Source organism: Panicum hallii, chromosome 3, assembly GCF_002211085.1.
Source record: "Panicum hallii strain FIL2 chromosome 3, PHallii_v3.1, whole genome shotgun sequence".
Taxonomy (NCBI): domain Eukaryota; kingdom Viridiplantae; phylum Streptophyta; class Magnoliopsida; order Poales; family Poaceae; genus Panicum; species Panicum hallii.
In genome coordinates this window covers 63,251,085-63,272,664 of record NC_038044.1, presented here as the reverse complement: position 1 = coordinate 63,272,664, position 21,580 = coordinate 63,251,085, and the positions used below count along the sequence as shown (strand labels likewise).

The following is a 21,580-nucleotide window of genomic DNA, read 5'->3' as shown; positions in this document are numbered from 1 at the left end:
GACCGCAACCATGGACTAGAATTGTGTAAATGAGTCATTGTAATATGTAAGTTGTAAGCTACCCTAGGTTATCCATAAATAATATTCTAACTAGTCCTTTTTAGATTTCAACTAGGAGCATATCTAAATGACAATATATATACCTCTCAGATCCTTTTTTTTATATTAGGAAGTCCCTCTCGGAGCTATTTTATCAATCTTTTCGTTACAGATGTTCTTTCGCGCATGCTTTAATTAATTGTTGGAGGTACTAGTTTCGTGAAAAATTTCTGGAAATATACAGGTAAGCCACACAAGCCATTAACTGCATCATCTTAATACACACACACATATATATATAAAAGGTATTAACTAGGAGCACTTTTATTGGAAAATACATCTGAAACTGTTTCATCAATCTCCATATCACACCTTTTTCTAGTAAGAAATAACCTTATACATTGTTACACGAATTATCGCACCCGCAAAAGAACGTCTAAAAACAAACTTTATCGATAAGCTAGCTTCAAAGGGCGTAGTAATATTCATCAGCACATCATCTTCTTTCAGATCCAATTACCTTTATTGATCTGTCGTGTGCATACCTATCACTGCTAAATAAAGGGCGAGGGCGTGCGGTTAAGCCACAAAGCCACGAGGTTAAAGAGACATCTATGTGCTGCAACCTTTTACCTCCCACTTTGGCTCATAGACCAGGCGCACACAGGATTCCCACATGCTTTTCTTCCTTCTAGAAACTGCCTTCCCTCCCTCCACGGCATCGTTTGTCTCACGTTCCTCCCCTCGCCTGCTTTCGTCCCATGGCTAGCTAGCCTATAAACCCACCCACAGGTCCCCTTGTCCTCGAGCCTCCCTCTCATGGTCAGAGCTAGGAGGAGCAGAAATCGCGAGGCGGCAGTAGCAGCTCTGAGATAGATATCTCGTTAGAGGCTTCACCTTGAAGCTAATTTGGTCACGGCCGGCTGCCTGGTGGTGGAAGCTCATCGGAAGGCGTGGGGCTTGATCGCGACGATGAAGCGGAGCGGCAGCGGTGCGGGGAGCTGCCTGGGGCTGGTGGTCATGGCCGTGGTGTCGACGGGCATCATCCTCATCTCGTACCACCTCCACCGCCGGCTGGAGGCCGACATGAAGGTCAAGATCGGCGAGGGGGCGAACCTGCAGGACCGGCGCCGGCGCCGGCCGCGGGGGGCGAAGAGGGTCAAGAAGGTGCGGTTCGCGGACGACGTGGTGGAGCCGTCGTCGAACAACGAGGAGTACCGGCGGCGGGTCTGGTCGTCGTCGCCGCCGCCGTCGACGATCAGTAGCGGCGCCGTGGTTGACGCCGAGACCCTCAGCCTCAGCCTCGGCCCGCTGCCACGGAAGGGCGACGCCCTCCTCGCGCTGCCGGCTCCGACGCACGCGATGCGGCGGCGCACCCGCCGGCCGCCGGAGCCCGACGCATGCCGGCAGCGTGCGTGAGCCGTCGCGTCGTCTCGATCACCTGGCTGGTGGTTAGCTTGGACGCACAGATCAGCAGAGAGCGATCCCGGCTGGTCGTGCCAGCGGCGGCGTGTCGCGGCATGCGACATGTCGTCATGCCATGATGCTCAGATTTTCAGGTGTCGCAAGCTTTCCTCGAGTAGGTTGTAATAAACCGATCACCCAAGATCGTAATGTGCCTGCCATCTGGAATGCAGTCGCTTCTGGGATCATGTTTGGTTTTTTACCTCGAAAAAATGTTTGATCTTTTTTTTTTCCGATTCTCAACTAGGTATAGGTATATGTATAGTATGCGAGCATATACGAGGTCATACCTAACCTAACATACCACCTTAAGTATACGCATATCCCTAGCTTGGGAGTTTGATGGAACTTGGTCGGCTCCACGTATGCTTGCACGTCACACTTCCACTTTGACGCCATATGTGCGAGGTGATAAATTTATTTTGTCGCAAGCTTTAATAAGACAGGCAAGTACAATCTTATGTCGGATTGTTATAAAAGTGGAATATTCCAAAGATACCTTAGGCGTCGTGGTCCAGAAGAGAACACGGCTTACTCGGTTATCTTTGGAGATCGAATTTGCCATCTCATTGCTTTCCGTATTTTTTTTCTCAAAACCACAATTTTAACCGCCCTGAAAAGGAAAAGATGAATAAAAATTTGGAATCAAATGCTTATTTTATCGACAATTAAAATTAGGATAGTCTAACTCTACGCTGAGTTAAGATAGTCAGATAACGTGGTGTCTCTGGTGTTCAGAGTTGAGACGCATTTTTTTTTATCACGTACGTGCGGCCGTGTGGGAATTGAACTGCGAGAGAGACAGATTGACAGAGCACAAGTGCCAAAACCAGGGGAGACTGGATTCCCGGGGACTCTGATCTCGTGACAGATTCTTCTTGCTTGCGATAAGGGTTGGGCTGGCTGGCCTCTGAAAGAGCATGCCTGGCGCTGCAACCTCATAGAATTTGTAGAACCCCTCCATTGCTATCACGTCAGATTACTTTTGTACATGAACTTTTTTTTGACCGTTGGTCTTCGTGGTCCTCAGCACAGTAATCTTACTGTCTCAACCAAGATAATATTTAGCATCTTAGACTACTTTTTAGGACATCATTTTAGACTAAGCATCACTAGCTTTTAGGATATCATTTAGGACAACATTTTAGACTAATCATCACTAACTTTTAGATTAGCATCTTAGACTAGCATCTCGGCATATGCTTGACTGTTTTGGCCAGCTATAAATATATATCCCAAACCCCTCAGGTTGGTATGGCATTGTGTGAGAAGTAAACTAAAAATTGCTCCAACTCCCAGTGTCATTCTCTCGATGAGAGTAAGGGTTTCGATACTAACAACTGCTAGAAAATTGCCCCAACTCCTAGTGTCATCCTCTTGATGAGAGTAAGAGTTTTCATAGTAACACTTTTCATTTCACCACGGACTATCACAAAGTTCTATGGTATCTCTCTACAGACAAGGTATGCATCTACAACCAGTTGCCAGAGATCACAACAGTGGATGTCATGATACCGTCCTATCTTCTGATAATGGCCTCAGCGCAAAGCCTTCGCTTACCAGCACTGTGCATGCTTCATCTCACCACTACTTCTCTTGGTCATTCAGCATGCATTTGTATATTTTTTCCCTTCTTCAGATAAAGCATGCGTTTCACCATAGAAATGGATCTCCTAATCCGCTCGCTAACTGGTCCGAGCAAGTTCCGGATGAAATGTTTGCTGGTTCATTTCCTCCTCACCGCATCATCGATCAGAGCGTGTTGAGGAGGTGCAGTCCCTGACTAGAAGAACTGAAAAGAGAATGGGTAGTGTTAGTTCTACTCAATGTTCAGGAGTAGCTGACAACATTCAGCAATGGGACGTTGTCTACTACCTTGTGGCTTGTGGGGGATATCATATGCTGCTCTAGTGAATCCATGCTCTCAGGATTTCGAAGACTGTAAAGGGTCCTCGTTGTGCTTCGTTATCAGATCGTAGTTCATCGATGCTAACTGGGAGATGTTCTGGAGATCACAAAAGGAAGGAAAAGAAAAATTCAGTCATCAAAACAGGATCCAGTAATGTTGGTGGCAAGATTCAGATAAAAACAGCTCGTTTACAGCAAGGGATTTTTTTTTTCAGATATTGGGTTACCTTGAATGAGAAGTTGCTGAAAGAATACTTCACCGACAACGGCGCGCCGAATTCTTCCATGCTGCCACACTCATCGCCCTGACAATGTTTCATCAGGAAAATCAAAGTACACTCATGACGTCTGAACATCTCAATCGAAAAGGGGAAAACTGATTAAAAGAGGAATCATCTTGTGATCCAGCACACATACATCTTCCTCGTAGTCACAACTGTGTGGGCTGCTGCAGCAGCTCATGCTGCTGGTCTCGCTCCTGTCGTCGTACTCGTTGCAGGGCGCATTGACATGCTCATCGGTGGTGCCCCAGGCGTGGCGGCAGGCGAAGTAGCTCGTGTCGTACTCATCATCTGTGGAAGGGATAAATGCAACCTGCAAAGAAGATGAACCTAGAAATTAAGGGACTCTCATTTTGGCAGTTTCTTGAGCTTTCTGAATTTTTTGCACTACTATGATTTTTTAAAAAATGTGTAGCTGTATTATGCAGTAGTAGAAGTGGTTTAGTGGTAACCTTTTGCCTGGCAAGCATATCCCAGTTGATGTCTTTGAAGAACGGATGAGCCTTTACCTGCTCTAATAGCATATTTCAGTTAGTGTCATGTGCACAAGACTAGTCATTTTGCAGAAACTGCAGTAAGAAAAAGAAAAGGGAGTACCTCTCCGGCACCGGTCGCGCCTAATCTTTGCACCGGGTTTTCCATAAGCAGCCTGATATGGCCAGAAAATGAGTCGAAATGGCATTTGCAACATGAAGACCTAGTGCGCGCGTATGATTGTAAATTTTAAAACCTTATATTTTTTTCTGACTTACTTGTCAATCAAGTCATACGCTTCGAAACTCAGTTCCTCCGGTACATGTGGCCAAGGTATTTCTCGATTCATTATGTTGTCGAATATTATCTGCAGCCAACCGATATGGTTATTGGTTATCAACATTGCCACTTGTCAGTTCAAGTAATTCATGAAAAACTTCATGATCTATGGTAAAAAAAATACATATAATCTTCCTGTATTCAGAAACTAATTATCCCTTATAGTGTACGTAGTTTCAAGTTTCAACTTTAGATCCACCATTTGTATGAACAAAACATGTTAATTCATTATTATTTTTTTAAGAGTACATAAGTTCGGGAGGAAGATTTGGTGCAAACACATGAAATAAGTATAAGAAAATTTGGGAGAAATTGTACATGTACCTGTGGGTGCTCGGCATTGAAGGGAGGAATGCCCACAAGCAGCTCAAAGAGAATGATGCCAACTGACCACCAATCTGCAGTCGGACCTGCACTTGGAAAGGAAAAAGACCGGACCATGTCACTGAATCTCACTTCACATTTCTCTCCATGAGCAGAAGATGCAGCAGGCCATGACGAACCGTGGGTCATGCCCAGCAGGATCTCGGGCGCCAGGTAGTCCGGCGTGCCCACGGCCGTCTGCTTCTGGCGTTGCTGCCGCTGCTGCGCGCGTTGCTCCGCGTCCGCCGGCTGATGATCGCCGACGAGGACGCTGCTCACGTCTGGGCCCGACAGGTCGTCCGTGCTGTTGATCAGGCCAACTTTTGATAGCCCGAAATCGGTCAGCTGCATATCATCCAAGTCAAAAGTTTGAATCTGAACATTATTCGTTGACTGATAATGAGAGAAAACTCTCAGAAAGCAATGGGTAACAATTACCTTTATATGGCCATCGCGACCGATCAACAAGTTGTCAGGCTTCAGGTCGCGGTGGATCACATTCATGGAATGCAGGTACTCCAATGCAAGAACCTATTCAGACAGAGATGAGATGGCATGGCTCCTATTCAGACATTCAGTGTTGAAGAAAGAAAGCCATACTAGATCATTGATGTTTTTCAGACATTGCAGCAAAATGATCTCTGAATCAACAGGATAAGTTTTATCGCCATTGGTGGCAACTGGCAACTCACGAGCTCAGCGATGTACGTCCTGGCCATGTCCTCGTCGAGGCACCCGAGGTTCCTGAGGAGGGAGTAGAGGTCCCCGCCATTGAGGTACTCCATGACGAGGTACAGGTTCTCCCTGCAGGTGAAGGAGTAGAAGAAGCGGACGACGAAGGGGTTGCGCGCGGAGATGAGGATGTCGCGCTCCGCCAGGATGCTCTCCACGGCGTTCTTCCGGATCATGTCCGCCTTCCTGAGCACCTTGATGGCGAAGAGGTCGCCCGTCACCCGCTTCCTGGCGAGGAAGACGCGTCCGAACGCGCCGCGGCTGATGGGCTTGATGATCTCGAAGTCCTCGATCGACGTCCGGTCCTTGAACTTGTTGGTGTTCCCGTTCAGCGCCTGGCTCGTCCGCGAGCTCACGCTGTTCTCCATGGGCCCGTCCTCGTCGATCGGGTGCAGCTGGTCGGCGGTGTTCATGTCGTCGATCTGCCCGCACAGCTGCATGAACTTCTCCCTGCAACATCCATGGAGGATCGATGAGGATTTCTGCTAGTTGGCACGCTACCATCGATCAAAAGATTCTTTCTGCTCTTACTGCAGGAGCTTGGCGATCCTCCGGCCGAAGGTCTCGACGACGAGGGCGTCGACCTTGCGCGTGTCGATGACGGCGTTGAGGTCCTCGAGGTAGGAGCTGAGGTCCTCGAGCGAGTTGTACTCGGAGCTCTTGATGCCCTCGATGCCGCGGGCGATGGCCAGCAGGCTCTCGATCTGCTGGAAGTTCTCCAGCTCCGCGAACGCCTTGTGCTTGGTCAGCTGCGACTCGGCGTGGCTCGACCGCGGCGTCAGCAGCGGGGACTGTGGCAGGCTCCCCGACGCCGGCGTCAGCGCGCCCTCCGAGAAGAGCTCGGCGGAGGGCACGGTCAGGAGGTGCGACAGGGCGTCGTGGTCGGCGTTGGAGAAGGACGCGTCGGACTCGGACGACGAGCTCGCCCGGTCGCCCGCGAGCGGGCTGCGGGACTCGAAGGAGGCGAGCACGCGGTCGAGCACCTCGGCGACACGAAGCAGGCGCTGGTCGGCGGTGTGGCCCTTGGCGTCGCAGCGGTCGGCGAGCGTGCACACGACGAAGTGGCCCTCGGCGCACGCCATGGGGATCTCGAAGTCGCAGATGCGGCAGATCATCCGCGGCTTGCCGTCGACGATGATCTGCTGCGCCTCCGGGTACTGGGACGGGACCTCCAGGTTCACCGCGGCGCCGCCCAGGCACGCCAGGCCGTCGGGGTGGATGCTCGCCGCGTCCACGCGCTCCACGATCTCGTCCACGCTCGCCTTGCCCTGCTGCCGGGTGATGATGGGCTTCTTCTTCTCGTCGGCGGCGGCTGCGGCCTTGGTGGGGTCGGCGCCGCCGGCGTTCTTGCTGCTGTTCTTCTCGGCGGGGGAAGGCAGCTTCTTCCATGACGACATCTTGCCGGAGGGGGAGTGGTCAGCAGCTCCGTCCCCGGACGAGAAGATCCTCGCCGGGGAGAAGTCGATGGTGAGGTGCTTGTGCTCGAGCATCCGGCGCCTGATGAGGCGCTCCTTGAGCTCGGTGAGGCTGGAGGTGCTCTTGCGGCCGAGGTCCCCGGCGTCGACGCGGAACGGGAAGAGCCCGAGGTCGCTGAGCTGGTGCAGGCCGAGCACGTGCTGCTTGCCGTCCTCGTCGACGTAGCGGCAGCCGGCGGCGGCGGCCTCCTTCCGGAACTGGAGGAGGCGGGTGCAGCGCGTGAGGATGAAGAGGATGCGGGTGTGCGCCTGCTTGGGGAACCCGGCGGGGAGCTCCTGGCGGCGGTCGTCGAGGCCCTGGACGATGCCCTCGCAGTGGGTCCAGAACTCCTCGGGGCTCATCTCGGCGCACCGCTGCGCCGCCACCAGCAGGTCCTCGAGCGCGAGGCGGCGGTCCTCCGGTTCGTCGCCCCGCTCCAGCGCGCCGACGAGGTCCCCCGCGAAGACGCCCAGCTCGCTGTCCACCTCCTCCTTGAGGCGGATGAACTTGGTGCGGATGGCGCCGATGAACTCCTCGGGGGCGGTGGCGCCGAGCCCGCCGCCGCGCACCATCTTGCGCATGCCCGGGACGCCGCCGCCCGCGCTGAGCTCGTGCGAGAAGCTCTTCACGTCGGGCGCGCGCTTCCGGCGGCTGCTCGTGGCGCGCAGGATCGCGCGGAACCGCGGCGAGTCCATCTCCCGAGCCCCGCCGGCGTCCACCACCGCCGGCCGCGCGCGCGCGCCGCCCTTCTGCGGACCAGACATAGCGTGTCGCGATGAGCACCGTCACGTACGTGGCCGCCACCTCCCGATCATTTATTTAGTTTACCTCCATGATCGCAACGTGCGCGCAGGTCAACAAATTCCTCACCCGCCAGCATCTTTTTTACATGCTTCAAACAAATCCATAAAATCCGATCAAATTCACAAATCCATCCGTATGATCAGGTAGAAGATCAAATGCCGAATTCTTTTTTTTTTCTTTTGTGGACAGAGCAAATGCCAAATTCATGCGAGGAAGGAGAGGAACAGGCGGGGCATTTATTTTTGTAACCAAAGACATGTTGAAATGCTATTTGGAGATGAGATGTTGCTTTCGCTGTTTCTTTCTCTCGTCCGAACAGGACCGGCTCATGGCGCGTGACATACCTGATGAAGAAGTCGCCGTTGATCGATCCGCGACGCTGCTGACCTCAATGTGGCTAGGAAGAAGTAATGGCGTAAATGAACAGGAGCTAATCTTAACATCAGGTGCCTACTGTTGTCAGGGCAGGAACTAAAAAGAAGGGGTGGCCCCACATGTCAGCCCTCCCCCTCCCCCCCTCCGGAGACGGGCGCCCCTTGGGCTTAACGGGTTTCCAGCCGCGAAACCCGCGGGATGGATCTGACGGTGGGCCCACCAAAACGGGACCCGAGCCCGCTTATATACGGCCCCCGCCACGCGCATGCCGCAACCGCCTCTCCGCCGTCTCTCACCCTGCCGCGGATGCGCCTCCTCTCCCCGCCGGCCGCCCGTCCCACTCCTCCGCACGAACCTAGAGGCCAGTGATGGCGCCGCGCCGCGGTCTCTGACGGCGGCGTCGGCGGCGACGGCGACGGGCAGCGGCGCGCGATCGCGGGCGATGGCCGAGCCAAGGGCGCACGACCATAAGCAGCCGCGCCGGCACCGGCGGTGCGCGTCGGCGTCGGAGGCGGTGCCGTCGCCCTCCGCGGCGCGGGAGGAGGAGGAGCGTCGGCTGCGTCGGTCCCCGCCCGTGGAGGCGCGGCGGGAGCGCGAGCGGCGGCGCGCGCGGGAGCAGCCCAGGTGCGGGGAGGTGGCGGGCGGGACGGCGGCGGAGTGCGCCGCCGTGTGCTGCTGCTTCCCCTGCGCCGTGGTGGAGCTCGTCGTTCTCGCGGCGGTGCGCGTGCCCGCCGCGCTCTGCCGCCGCGCCATCCGCGCCCGGAGGCGGCGCCGGCGCGCGGCCCGCGCCGCGCAGGCCAAGAGGAAGGAGATGGACGAGCTCGTCTCCGCGGACGCCACCCCCAGGGCGCTCGCGGCGGTGGCCAAGGACAGGAACGGCGACGCCATGGACTTCTGCTACTGGGCGCCCAAGCACGACGAGCTCGCCGAGGTCGAGAAGGAGGTCTGGGCCAGCTTCCAGGGCGCCGGCTTCTGGCGGAGCCCGTCGCAGCGCGAGGAAAGGAGGTGATCGCCGGTTACGCCGCCGCCATCTTTCCCTGCAGCCCATCCGGTTTCTTGCACTCGATCCGTCACCCAACCCCGCCCAATCCCGTTAGGAAAAAGATTAACCCGGCCCAGCGATTAATCGTCTGCAGATTATTGCAGCCACGTCGACCACCGTTACCACCAGATTTCTTGCTCGTGTTTTCTTTTTCCGAATTTTTGTTGAATGGGAGGAGAAAGCAACCGTGCAAGCTTAGGGAAGGGAGGAAGATCCAGCGCACAGAAATCTCTGCTTCTTCGATCTTGATCTGCGTGCTTTTATGCTGTGCTCGTGGTCCACGGTCTGCAACTCCTGCATTGACCTAGCCTCCAGACATGCGGCTGCGTATGAATGAGCTCGTGAATTTGAATGCCAAGCAGACGCGTATCCATTAGTAGACATGACGGGAGGAGTTTCCTTTCCTGAAGCCGGTTTTGGGCCGCACTGAGCTGCAAACAGCCGGCTGGCCGGCCCGTTCGTTTGCTGAGGGGTTCTTGGGTCGTCCGCCTTTTTATTAGGTTCAGGCCCACCCTTTTAAAGAGGTCCGTTGTTGTTCCGTCGTCCACTTGGGCCCTTAGGCCGTTGGGCCGGGGCGTGTTGGAAGCGACCGGGCCACAGAGCAGCCCATCATCGCCGCCTCGCCGTCCCTGGTGTCGTTTCAAGACTGAATTGTGACAAGACAGTCCGTTGATTTGGACCGTCAGAGGTGGATTCTAGGGATAAGACTCGATCTGGATCGTTTCAGACACATTACAGCAGTCATCAATCAATCTTAGCAAATCATAGCAATCAGAGGTACTCCAGTGATTCGATCTCCAGCAATATAATACTGATCGGAGTTGAGGAACAAGGATCGAGCTTGCATTGCATCATCGCGCGCGCCGAGCAGTCCGTCAGTCGCACAGCAGCTAGATCAGATCGCTTTGCACTGACTTAACTTTCAGGTCAGTGCACGACTGATCGGCGTGCTTGCAGCGCACTGACGATGAGAGGACAGGACATGCATGGCCGGCCGGCCGGCTTCACGCGCGCACGCACGACAGGCATATGGCTGCCTGCCTGCCTGCCTGCCTGCCTGCCTGGCTGGCAGGCCACTGTCGATCTATCGGGGTCAGCTCCGCCCATCAGATCATCGATCCATCGGGGTCGCGTCTCGCATGAAGCGTCGCGTCGCTCATCGATCATTTGGTTTGACATAATCTAGGTTCTCGAGAGGGGTCTCCAACACACAACGCATCCATTGCAGCAGGTAGCTAGTGTGCGTTCTGTGCTGCTACCGCGCGGATCTCGACCAAAAACAATCCACGCAGCAACATGCTTTGCTGAACATTTTCTGAGTGGCTGTAGTACGTCTGATCTGGACCATCCTCATCCCAGGAGGAGGAAGGCAGATTAGCAGCAACCAAGACGGACTCTGCAACCAACATCGATCAGTCATATCCCTCCGGTGAGTTATAGCATCATATCATCAGTCTCGAGTAGGGCCTGGGCCATGCACCGCGTTCTTTGCCTGCTGTCGTCTTCCCCGGCGCCGGCCGGCAGCTATGAATATGAACTGTCGGAGTCTATGGCGTAGCATGCTGGGACAGGCTCCAAGATATGTACACTGTAGTCGGTACTCCTACAGTAGTAGATTACATGATAGTGAAATCTTAGCAAGACTGTACACACAGAGCCAATGCATGGCGACGTTCTTGAATGCACGCACGTGATACCGGTAGTGCCGACGAGACGGCCCTCAGGTCCTCCTGCTCCGGATTCGACAAGTATACCGAGAGGCAAATTCACTGCATGCGCTGGTTGTTAGCTATCCCTGTTGCTGCTGCTGCAGGCCTGCAAGTCTGCAACCGGGGGTTTTAATTCGGCACCTGCAAAAACGTCTGATATATACGGCATCGTCTTCTTCAGAATTCAGGGCCGGCCGGCCCGGCCAGCATTTGTCGCCGATCGTCGCTCGGGGGGCCGCCGCCGTCGTTTTCCCGCATGCAGGGGCCTGGCCGGCCGGAGACGCCCCGGCGTTAATGCCAGCCATGTCGTCGTCGCTCGCCATGTGCTGTGCCAGGCCCTGCCCGGAATTAACCTCAGTGAGAGCCGGCCGGCCTGCTCCTGCATGCCCCGAATTTGTTATTGTAGGTACACTTCTGACGGTTGTGTTTTTGCACGGAGAAGTCGTCCAAGAGCAGGCATGGCAATGGCGTCAGTGACTGCTGCTTGCTGAAGTTACTGAATATTGTTTGATCGCTAGCTGCGCCACTTGCTCCCACACTTACTGCTACTGGCATCACCTCCTCTTTCTATTTATCAGCCAGCTAGGATGCTTTACTCATCGATGCTTTCTTGTTCATCATGATCCACCTGCATGCTGCATTGGCATGGGGGTGGTGATCAATCTCTTATCACCCCTCGTCGACCGATCTTTGCTCCGGGAATTCTGAGAGCTGGCTTTTCAGTGATGCAAATGTTACTGCACTGCACGTCTGGGACCAACTCCAGCTTGTCACAGTGCTTGAAGTGATGAAATGGCATGGGAAACATGATGCACTGCTCATTCAGACTTCAGAAGCATATATAGCCCACACATCAGCTGGACGTAGGCAAGCGTGCTATCAATATACATGGCCAGTCATCCACTACCTAGAATAATCTAACAGATGAAATGAGAGGCCATCATTAGGGGGGATTATTACTGGTCCTTGATCCTAGTTAAGGTATCTTGGTCATCGATCGACAGCCATGCGAGAGCGTGCACAGAATGTAAGACACTCGCACAACATTTAAGCCTGGCAAACATTAGTCTTGTCATTTGTGAAAGGTTTGTTATATGTTCTTTTTATGCGAAGGTTTGGTATATGTAGTGCATCATCAGATCGTTTGTTATATGTCGATCCGATGATGCAGTTCGATAAATAAATATTACCGGACTAGAAGAAAGTTTGCTATGTGTGTCTGGTTTTTTTAATCAACCACCTACAATTTGGTGTGTATTATGTAAAGTACTTTTTTTTTATCAAGAATCATGTAAATCTTTTCCATACATCTTTGCTTTTGTTCTATAAGAAAAATGACACGACACTTGTGGACGTTTGAAAAACAAGGCAACAAACAACGCTAATAAGTGATAGGAAAATAGTAAACTGCTATAGATTTTTTGCCTGCATGTAGGACCTAACAATGTGTGAGTGCTGTCAATACACCAAAAGGACTGAAACTTTAGTATGTATGTATATAGAGCTAAAACCTAAAATATATGGGCTACATTGAACACTTGGGTTCCTCTTTTTTATGAGAATCTCATAGAGAGAGAGAGAGAGAGTGGTTCACACAATAATAATATGGGCAAATGATTTATTAAGTCGTCTCAGTTCAACCAAGTGCCTAATAGCAATTCATGTGATTGTATGTTTCACCTCCCACCACTTATCACTCGCTACTATGTGCTTACATCGCTTGACAATTTTTTTCACCCACTAATAAGTAGTAAACTTATTTTCCCCTCTTCCTCTTAATTCTTTACTCACAGTATATCTTAATTTGTGGTATTGATTCTTGCATCCAGTACTATATCTATCAGTAGAGACCTTGGATCTTCTTAGGCGCCGGAGAGGCTGAGACAGCCTCATCGACGAGCTTCTTGCCACCCTCCCGTCCGGGGCTTAGCCCGAAATGGATATTTGGATAATGTGCCCACTGCAACAATATGTAAAAGAATTTATGTTAATTAATATACTCTCCCACTTTTATTGAATTTTCTCAAGTGACACTTACAAATTAAGTAATTCACCGATGGCACACGTGTAAATATGCATGCTTGTAAAAGAGTTGATGAAACTGAGGTTCTCAACAAAAAGAGCATGTTCTAAACCAGGGTAAGCCTAGATTCCATTAAAATGCTCAACATAATCACAAGTTCTTCTGTGACCAGAGCTAGTGAGATATGCTTATTAGAAAGGAAAATTTTGGAACTAGAATGACGTGAGGAGTATTTAGAAATAGATCATAGATTACACAAAATATGCTTACGTTCTTGGCTGCTGTGCTGAAGGCTTCCCTGTGGCTAATGTCAGGGTTGTTTGCTTTTATCCTGCGGATCTCTTCCCTGCGAGATTATACAATTGTACAGAATATTTAATAAATTCAAACTTAAAGCTGTTATTGTAGTTTCTCTATAGACAGATATAAAAATATACAATGCAATTTTCTTATATTTAACTTGAAAGATTGATGAATTTGAAGGAAATTAAAGCTGAACTCACTTGATGAATCTGTTATACGCCGATGGAACCCGTTGCCTCTTCTCTGGAGCTGTAGTTTCAAGCAATGATTCAAACAAAAAAAAAGTTAAAATTGATTGACCCATGATTGCATGCAACTCATCTAAACTAAAAAGGTCCGTAGATTTATAAGTACTTGCCAATGTTTTACATGCTCGGTCCGATCCAAATAAAGAAATGCAACTTACGACGAGCATTTAGCGTCTGTTCCTGCAGCAGGTGGTGTTCGTTTTGTGGCGAGTACATCATAGGTAGTCGGAACTTCGAGGACGAAGAACCAAACTCCAAATGACTGCCATTGATGCCATGGGCCTTGATGTTCTCCTGGGAATCGAACAACTGAATTTAACACATGTTAATCGCCAAAACGATAATAAATAGTACTTAACTGGGGACAAAGTTTAAGAAATTCTAGCTCATTAGGTTTTTATGATGCCACGACAGTGAGGCCAACTTACATTAACTAGATTAAGAAGTACGGTGTAGCTAGCAAAAAAGTGTAAAATTGGCAGACCTTGTTGCTGTAACTCTAAACTTCTCTTCTCTAGACAAAATGTACCAAACGTAGCAGTGGTCGTGCGATTTGATTGTACGTGTAGCACTGTCCGAAATAGACATCGAAGTGACTTGTGCATGCGTGGCGTTTCTGCTAGCAGAGCCAGCAGCTATTGCAGGCCCTCCAATCAGAGAGAGTTTGTTTGGCCAGTATTGCCACGCTGTACCTACTACATCACTAGTGCAGACGGCAGCATGGATTAATGCATGGTTAATCACTGTTTCTCTCAATCGCCAGTGTACGGCAGCCCACACACGCATAGGATCCCACTGTATCAAGCTGATCTTTTTTCAGACACTGTACTGTACAGAAACACTGCAACTGTTCCTGTACTTCACAACATGATGAGTTTATATACTTATTCACGCATGGATATTTTGATTTTCAGTACGCATCTATGCTACTTAGTAAAAGGTCCATGAAACGAATAGATTTTTGTGCAATGATGTTTTCAGTACGTGTGTGGTTGTCCAGTAATTGTCCTAATGAAATTTGTGCATATATATTACCTGAAGCTGATCTTGTTGCTCTGGGAGGGAGTGCATCAGTGCTCTCAGGTTCACTGACAATAGATTTGTGCAGTGTCCACACCGGACTGTCACGATGTTGAGCATGCTATTCCCTGGGACACTCACCTGCAGTCACGGCACATAAATATAACAGCATGAGAGAGAGAGAGAGAGAGAGAGAGAGAGAGAGAGAGAGAGAGAGAGAGTAGTGAACAGTGACAAGTTCCAGCATCCCCAGAGAGAGCATGTCCAAAGGAAAACAAACGAGAAAAATCAAATATCAAGGTAGATCGAAAAGGACTGAAGTGAGATTCACACCAGGTAGCTTTTCTAGCCCTACTTTCGTTGTTGTCACTTTAACCAGCTGCATCATCATCAAGCTGCTGCTGGTCCAACACATGACTTTTATCAGAGCTTGTTGCTATTGCGCTGCCTGCTGATGGGTTCTCACTTTTCTAACACCTGCATGCTGATCACTTTTGTTCTCTTATTTTCCATGCTTTTCTCTCTTGGGAGTATCTCAAACACGATCTGATAGTCTAGGTTAAAATCATGGCGCAGTTCGATATTATCTATTCACCGTCTTTCCGGCACTCACTCCCAGAAGAAAGAATAAACAAAAGTCCATGGATGACACCTACCAATGATTGTGCATGTAGGTGTGTTAGCCCATGCACATGTACACACGCAAAAGGCCAAGATGGATGGATTGCTGCCATGCTGCTGTGTGTGTGCCTGATCAGAGGCACAAGCTAGAGAGTGAGAGGGTGTGTGCATGTGTGATATGATGTTCTAGATAGCACTGAATAATGCAAGGATAGACATTGAGCGTGCTCATTGGCCACAGAAAGTTAAAATAGTGAAGGCAATACAGAAAAGAAGCAAAGATAGTGACGCTTCATGCAAAACCACTTCACGCAAACTCACATGCAGATGCTACTTGGATCAGTTACACAGTACAAGGTGCTGCTTGATCTGGGTTAGGGTTTTCTTACTTTTATTCTTGTTACAAAAGAACTTTAATAAGCTGTAACTTGTATTTTTCGAGGAATAGCTCGCTTATTAGCTAGGTAGCTCATTAGGAAATCTTTGCAGAATTTCAGTTGATAAATCTGTCCTCAAGCAAGCCACACCCTAGTCCTAGCACACTTAGCTTTGGTTGAATTCAATCTAATAATACAGGCTGGCTGTTAGCTTTAGTTGAATTCAATTCACCTTAGCTACAAGATGTTAAGTCCAATTCAAGCCCAAGCTAGACACATTAGACATCATCAATAGACAAAAAAAAAATCTCTCAATGCTCCGAAAAGATATTGCCGCTCTCTGTGTATTTATTTTCTGACAACCTTGGAATACTTCGCATGCATTTTGTAAAAGCTAACTGGAGCATGCAAAGGTGTATGTCTAGTGGCACCTCATGTAGAAACTACTGACCGATCATCATCTCGCATGATCATTTAGCTTACCAGTCGTCTGATTGTTCAGCGAACCACTATGCATACCCAGTACCACTGTAAGTGTCACTATATGTATTGCTTTGTTCATGGCAATAATTGAGCTTGAATCAATGAAATCAAGAACTCAAAACATGTGTTATTTATGGTAGATGCATGCCATATTTTCTATAAACTTATGTTGAAGCATGCCAATTGAGCACAAATAGGTTACTAGCTAGAAGTTATAAGTGCTGATTTGATCACATATATCAGCCAATCAAGAACTAATGCAAGGTACCATTGATCCAGAGATATGAGTATAATCACATCTCAAGGTATATGTACACACATGGAAGTGAAGCAGCGTGATCTAAGAAACATTTTTTTTGCTCTCTATATTACTCAATTTAGTTCCTCTTCGTTCTTTGTAGATTGAGTTACTACTATATACACAATTGTTCAATATGCTTAATCAACTCTCTGAGGCCATCTTGCCTATTTCACTCAAATATCATGTATAGGGCAGTGAAGTCTTGTTTTGATATAAATCGAAAATTTGCCTGCGACAAATTCTCACTGAATATTTCAAGCCTATCTAAAAATGAACTCGGTCCCTTTTTCCCTAAACTTTTGTACGCCAGAGATCGATGGATGGAAAAAGTCAAGATAATAAGAAGAAAGTAAACAAAAGAAGCAGGGATGACATATATGTTATATAAATTATAGTTCTTAAAAATTGGGTAGCTGATTCAGAAGATATATATGGAAGATGATTTTGCAGCTAGGTTAGAATTGGCTTTATTACTTCCCCCCATTAAGTTCTTCATTGGAGTGCGACGAGGGTTTGTGCAATATATAGGAGGTATAGAGCAAAAGCAGCAGGGATACACACACACACACAATTAACTTCAGAAGTAGCTTCAGAAAACTAAAATGATTGTTATCATTCCATGTTGCTAATTAAGGGGAAATCAAATTGTATATGCGGGTACAAATAGACATAGAAATTGCTTACGGAAAAAATGGATATCAGAATAAATTTGAAGACTTGTCAGTAAAATTCAAGAGCTTGAAAAGCAAGTAATGAAATAATCAACAAGAAACTGAACAGTTTGTTTTTTTGAAACCTCTTTTCTAGCTACATGTGTGCAATTATGCCAGGTAGCAGTGCATATACAATTCTTTCTGGAAAATTTTGCATATGTATTATTATATATGCAAGAAATTCAATCTTGCACCGCAATGTTTATACAGTAGTACTACAGTTGCCTTTGATTTCTGTATAGTGGAACACTGTTCTCCACTAGTTTCAGGTTATTAAAATTCAACGGATTCAAGAGGGCGCAACACAAGGAAAATGCAGAAATTTTGCTGTATATATCCCTCAAATATCATACATAGACCCCAAAATAATTCGAGAAAATTTTTGGAAGTATTTTAATTGAATGATCTCCAGCAAATTGATCACTGATGCGTGCACCTGGCTTCAAACAAAAAAACCACAAAAGGAGTTTCTGAGAGAAAATAAGAACGAAATTTGAAGGAATTGAAGAACCAGACATAAGGCAGTAGGAGATCGAGCCATCTGAGATTCTGAGGTATGATTCTCTCTCCTTTTGTTCTTGTTGAGACTCTTCTCCAACGAATTAACCAAAAAAGAATCACGGAAAATCCAATCAAAAAGTGAAGCAAATCAAGAAGAACCAATCAATAATTGTGTGGCTGAGGCTGTGTGAGGGTACTCTCTCCCAGTGCAGTCACTTCATCAACTAATATCTCTCTTGAAAGCAGATTTACATCGACAGAGAAGGGGAAAGAGAGAGGTAGCTAGAGAGAGAAAGAGTTAGCTACGGAGAGATCGATCATGTTGAGGCAACATAGATAAGATAGATAGATCTTACCGCGAGAACTGTGTTGCAGAAGTTGCAGTGCACATAGCACACATGATCCGCCGCTGGCGCGATCTGGGCCGACATTCCTTCTGATCAGTCGCCGCCGCCGCCGCCTCGCTTCGCCTTGTGAAGAACAGTAGTACTCTCCCAGCAAGCAGCAACGAGGAAGAAGAGGAGGAGGAAGACGAACAGGTAAACTTTTCAGCTAGAAAGGCAGCGTAGGCTAGGTTTGCACATCCTACTGATATATATATCTCGAGTATATATGTGTAGAGAGAGAGAGGTGGGGAGAGGATGGAAGGAGAGATTGAGCTATCCCGCTGCTTTCCTCTTTTCTTTTTGCGTTGAGAGAGAGAGAGAGAGAGCGTGTGGGGGCAAGCAAAGCAATAGAGTTAAGCAGAAGTGGTTTTATTTGTTGTGGTGGCTCATGTGTGTGGAAGCAGCAATATGCAGGAAGGAAGTGAGAGGGGATGAGCTGCTGAGCTGAGAAATGTCATGATTGCAACAATGAGTGGGTGGGAGATACCCTCCTATCATGCCTATCTTACAAACATGTATGTGTACATCATCTGTATCCCTGCACGCCCCCCATAAATTGTCCACCGTACCTGCAAAAAATCTGCACGCATGCAGTCACTAAATTGTTCATGTATGCAGTCACTAAATTTTCACTGCTACAGTCTGCAGAACCGGTTTCTTGCAGGCTGCATTAACAAAGATTGATATAAAAAAATAGGATCTCCTAGTTTTACAATGATACTGTTCTATTTTCTAGCTGGATACTTTATATGTATTGACACAAGGGAATGGTGGCATGCAATGTGACATTAGCTTGTTTAATTTGGCTATATAACAAACTGCTGCTGGTCTTAAAATAATTGTGGCGGCAAGCAACTTTTTTGTTTTATAAGACTTGGGACTACAGGAAAGGATTAATTATTTTTTATCATATGTTTAGTTGCTTGCTTGTCTAATTATGATATGTTTAGAAAGGTGGATCCACACTGTAGGTACATATTGCACTACGTTCCACAAACGTGGCAAGCATTTTTGATTCCTAGCTACATTATCTTTTGTGCTCCTCTTTTCTTGGCCTCTCTAGCTACATGGCTTTTTCTGTAGTGTCTGTGCCCAACTGATGGTCGATCAGCTAGTAGGCTAAGATATGCACATGATCCGTATCCATCCATTGGATCACTGCCCATGCCGGTGGTACGTTGACGACTGCAGGCACCACCACATGGTGTAGATTGAAGTCCCTTTCTGCCTCTCCCAGGTGGGCCCTCGCTCCCTTGCTGTGATGCCATAACTTCATGGATCTGGTACTGCAAGTTGATAAATATTTTGCACAGCAGCAATTCAATTTTAGTTAATAATTATATGTTTAAGATATGTACAAGTTAAGCACGTTGAAGTACTAGAATATTTCAAAGTATTTCATGTCGTCGGATATTTTCATACTGGCAATGGTTGTAAGTACACTCTTAGAGTTGTTGGTTTTTTCATGTTGCTCCCATCATCTTGTCGGTATGATTACTATCACCCAATTTATAGACAATACTTTTCTTGATGATTTATTCAGTAACTGCCATAAAAAAGTTATTATTGTTATATAAAAATGTACAAGTGCCATAACTGTCGATAGGGAAATTGTATATATACCCTGTAAATGTTTCACGCACACTAGCTAGTAAATAATAACTTTCTGCTGAATCTATATTGGGAGGTTGAGCTGCCGAAAACAAATGCTTTGTGCAGTACAAAGAGAGGCGGTGCACCTATGTCTTGCCTTTGTCAATGCAAGACTTGTGCGGTTGCGGTTTAAGCGCGATGTTGTGGATGACAATCTTGATCAAGACTTTCTGAGAGTTACACAGATGCAATGCAACACACTCGTAATTAATCTCTTGTCCTTTTGGAGCTGGAACTGGAAAGTTTGTTGGCAGGAAGGAACACTCAAGGAAGACTTTGATGTCTCCCGCCCCCAAATATGGCAAGTGACCTTCACAAGACCTTCATGCAACCCTATCAAACCTATTGTCATGTGTAAGACCTTTGGACCACGGCTCTTGTCCAATCCACCACTTGGATTTGACAATTCAGAAGCATTAAGCTGCTAGATTGCTACCTAGCATATCCTACAGCTGCCATTTTCTTGACAATTTTTCTACAACTGTGTGATAGTATATTCGTTTGATGTTTGAAATTATTGTGCACTTTGATGTGGGTGGTGCACTTCTTGTTATTTATGTTCTTCTCCAAGACGGCATCTGTATTCACCGCAAACTAGTTTGCGTCGGTAACTTTGTAACATATTTCTCATATGCATTTTCATCACTTATAGAGTTGCAAATGCGCACACGCAGGCAGTCGTTAGTTAGACAAAAGTTAAAGTATGTAAATAAAGTCCACAACTCGAAATTACTTTTACATGAGTTGTCTCTCTAAGTTTAATCGTGCAAGCTAGCCAACATTGCTCTCATCATACAAAAAGATAGAAGTGGTTAATTTCACACTGCTAGGACCTCCTTGTCTGAATGCTCACTAACAAGGTGTTGTCTATTCGCAATGCAGTTAGGTGATCTTGACGCCACGAGAGGTTACAAGATAACTCAATTTGATGCATCTATTACATGTAATCCGGTGGTTGTATCTTGATTGCTGATGAATCGACTTGATCCTCTTCAGCCTGCCTTTCTTTTTTGAAAGAAATCAGCCTGCCTTTCTGTCAATGTGAAAGAAAATATATGGTCCCTACTTACACTAAATATATTAACCGGGACAAGGACAAAGTTATATAATCTTTGTGCCTATGTCCCACGTGAAAAATCTACATTTCTATATAATATAAGTAGCTGTTAAACAAAGAGATTAAAATATGGATATACATGTTTCATTACACTGTTATACTCTCTATGTGCAGAAATAATTTAATGTTAGTTTATATTTACGAGTAGTCATGAGCCACACCTAGTTAATCAACACGTCGAGGAGCCACATTTATATCCTCCAAATGTCTGCCGCACCCTCACCCTCTCTGTTAACGGGATACATACCTCCAACCCCCATCACATTAGGGGGGGGGGGTGTTGATTTAGGAGCTTAGAGTCCGGTTCTGAATTCAAAATTGAAAGAATTTAATTCGGTGGGCTTATGGTGGTGGCATGCTCTATTATCGATAGGGTTATCCATCGTTTTCATTTTCAACACTACCCATGGAGCAAAGCCATCAAAAGGGAAAAACACACAAACTGATGAGCAAGGCTCAATTCTTGTGTAAATCCACCCCACATTTGATACATATTCCCTCCGTCCCAAAATACTGTTGTTTTAGAAAATTTCAGACACATTACTCATCCTAAAAAATGACATTGTTATCCCTAATTACTTCTAGCAATTGTGATTGAAAACCGTATTATTTATTTGGTTTTCTGAATCCTCAATGAATACATATGTATTGGAACTAGAAAAGTAATATCTACTAAGTATTTGATTGGTTCTATGTGTTTTTCTATACAATATTTTTTTGGTACTTGGTATTGCTTTAATTAGATGGAGCTCACTACAAGCTAAAAGAACACTCTTTGTGGGATAAAATTTGAATGCTAAAACAACATTTATTTTGGGACGGAGGGAGTATGCAACAGATGCCGAATAT

The 21,580-nt window shown here is 47.4% G+C and overlaps 4 protein-coding genes across 5 annotated transcripts; 2 read left to right on the top strand and 2 right to left on the bottom strand.

Annotated features, from left to right (window-relative positions):
- The first annotated feature begins 873 nt into the window (after positions 1-873).
- On the top strand, positions 874-1,637 carry LOC112887148. The gene has a single exon (XM_025953247.1). It carries the CDS (start codon positions 1,012-1,014, stop codon positions 1,456-1,458), a length of 447 nt encoding a protein of 148 aa, XP_025809032.1. The 5' UTR covers positions 874-1,011; the 3' UTR covers positions 1,459-1,637.
- Positions 1,638-2,929: 1,292 nt separating this feature from the next.
- Positions 2,930-7,819, bottom strand: LOC112885650 (probable serine/threonine protein kinase IRE). Its single transcript, XM_025951218.1, has 12 exons — positions 6,132-7,819; positions 5,561-6,050; positions 5,307-5,399; positions 5,009-5,213; positions 4,830-4,915; positions 4,445-4,533; positions 4,290-4,341; positions 4,145-4,201; positions 3,829-4,005; positions 3,639-3,716; positions 3,379-3,508; positions 2,930-3,295 (listed from the first exon to the last, which is right to left on the bottom strand). Exons 1-11 carry the CDS (start codon positions 7,817-7,819, stop codon positions 3,428-3,430), a joined length of 3,096 nt encoding a protein of 1,031 aa, XP_025807003.1. The 3' UTR covers positions 2,930-3,295; positions 3,379-3,427.
- An 857-nt stretch (positions 7,820-8,676) lies between these two features.
- On the top strand, positions 8,677-9,382 carry LOC112885649. The gene has a single exon (XM_025951217.1). The coding sequence runs from the start codon at positions 8,677-8,679 to the stop codon at positions 9,241-9,243; it is 567 nt and encodes a 188-aa protein (XP_025807002.1). The 3' UTR covers positions 9,244-9,382.
- Positions 9,383-12,571: 3,189 nt separating this feature from the next.
- LOC112883866 (protein YABBY 6-like) lies at positions 12,572-18,346 on the bottom strand. Of its 2 annotated transcripts, none has more exons than XM_025949123.1 (6): positions 17,932-18,346; positions 14,595-14,720; positions 13,718-13,853; positions 13,512-13,560; positions 13,279-13,354; positions 12,572-12,945 (listed from the first exon to the last, which is right to left on the bottom strand). In XM_025949123.1, the coding sequence occupies exons 1-6, from the start codon at positions 18,004-18,006 to the stop codon at positions 12,826-12,828; spliced, it is 582 nt and encodes a 193-aa protein (XP_025804908.1). In that variant the 5' UTR covers positions 18,007-18,346; the 3' UTR covers positions 12,572-12,825. The 2 variants fall into 2 exon arrangements, with proteins under 2 accessions (XP_025804908.1, XP_025804907.1); XM_025949122.1 differs by having other exon boundaries at positions 13,718-13,868; positions 17,932-18,344.
- Between the last annotated feature and the right edge of the window lie 3,234 nt (positions 18,347-21,580).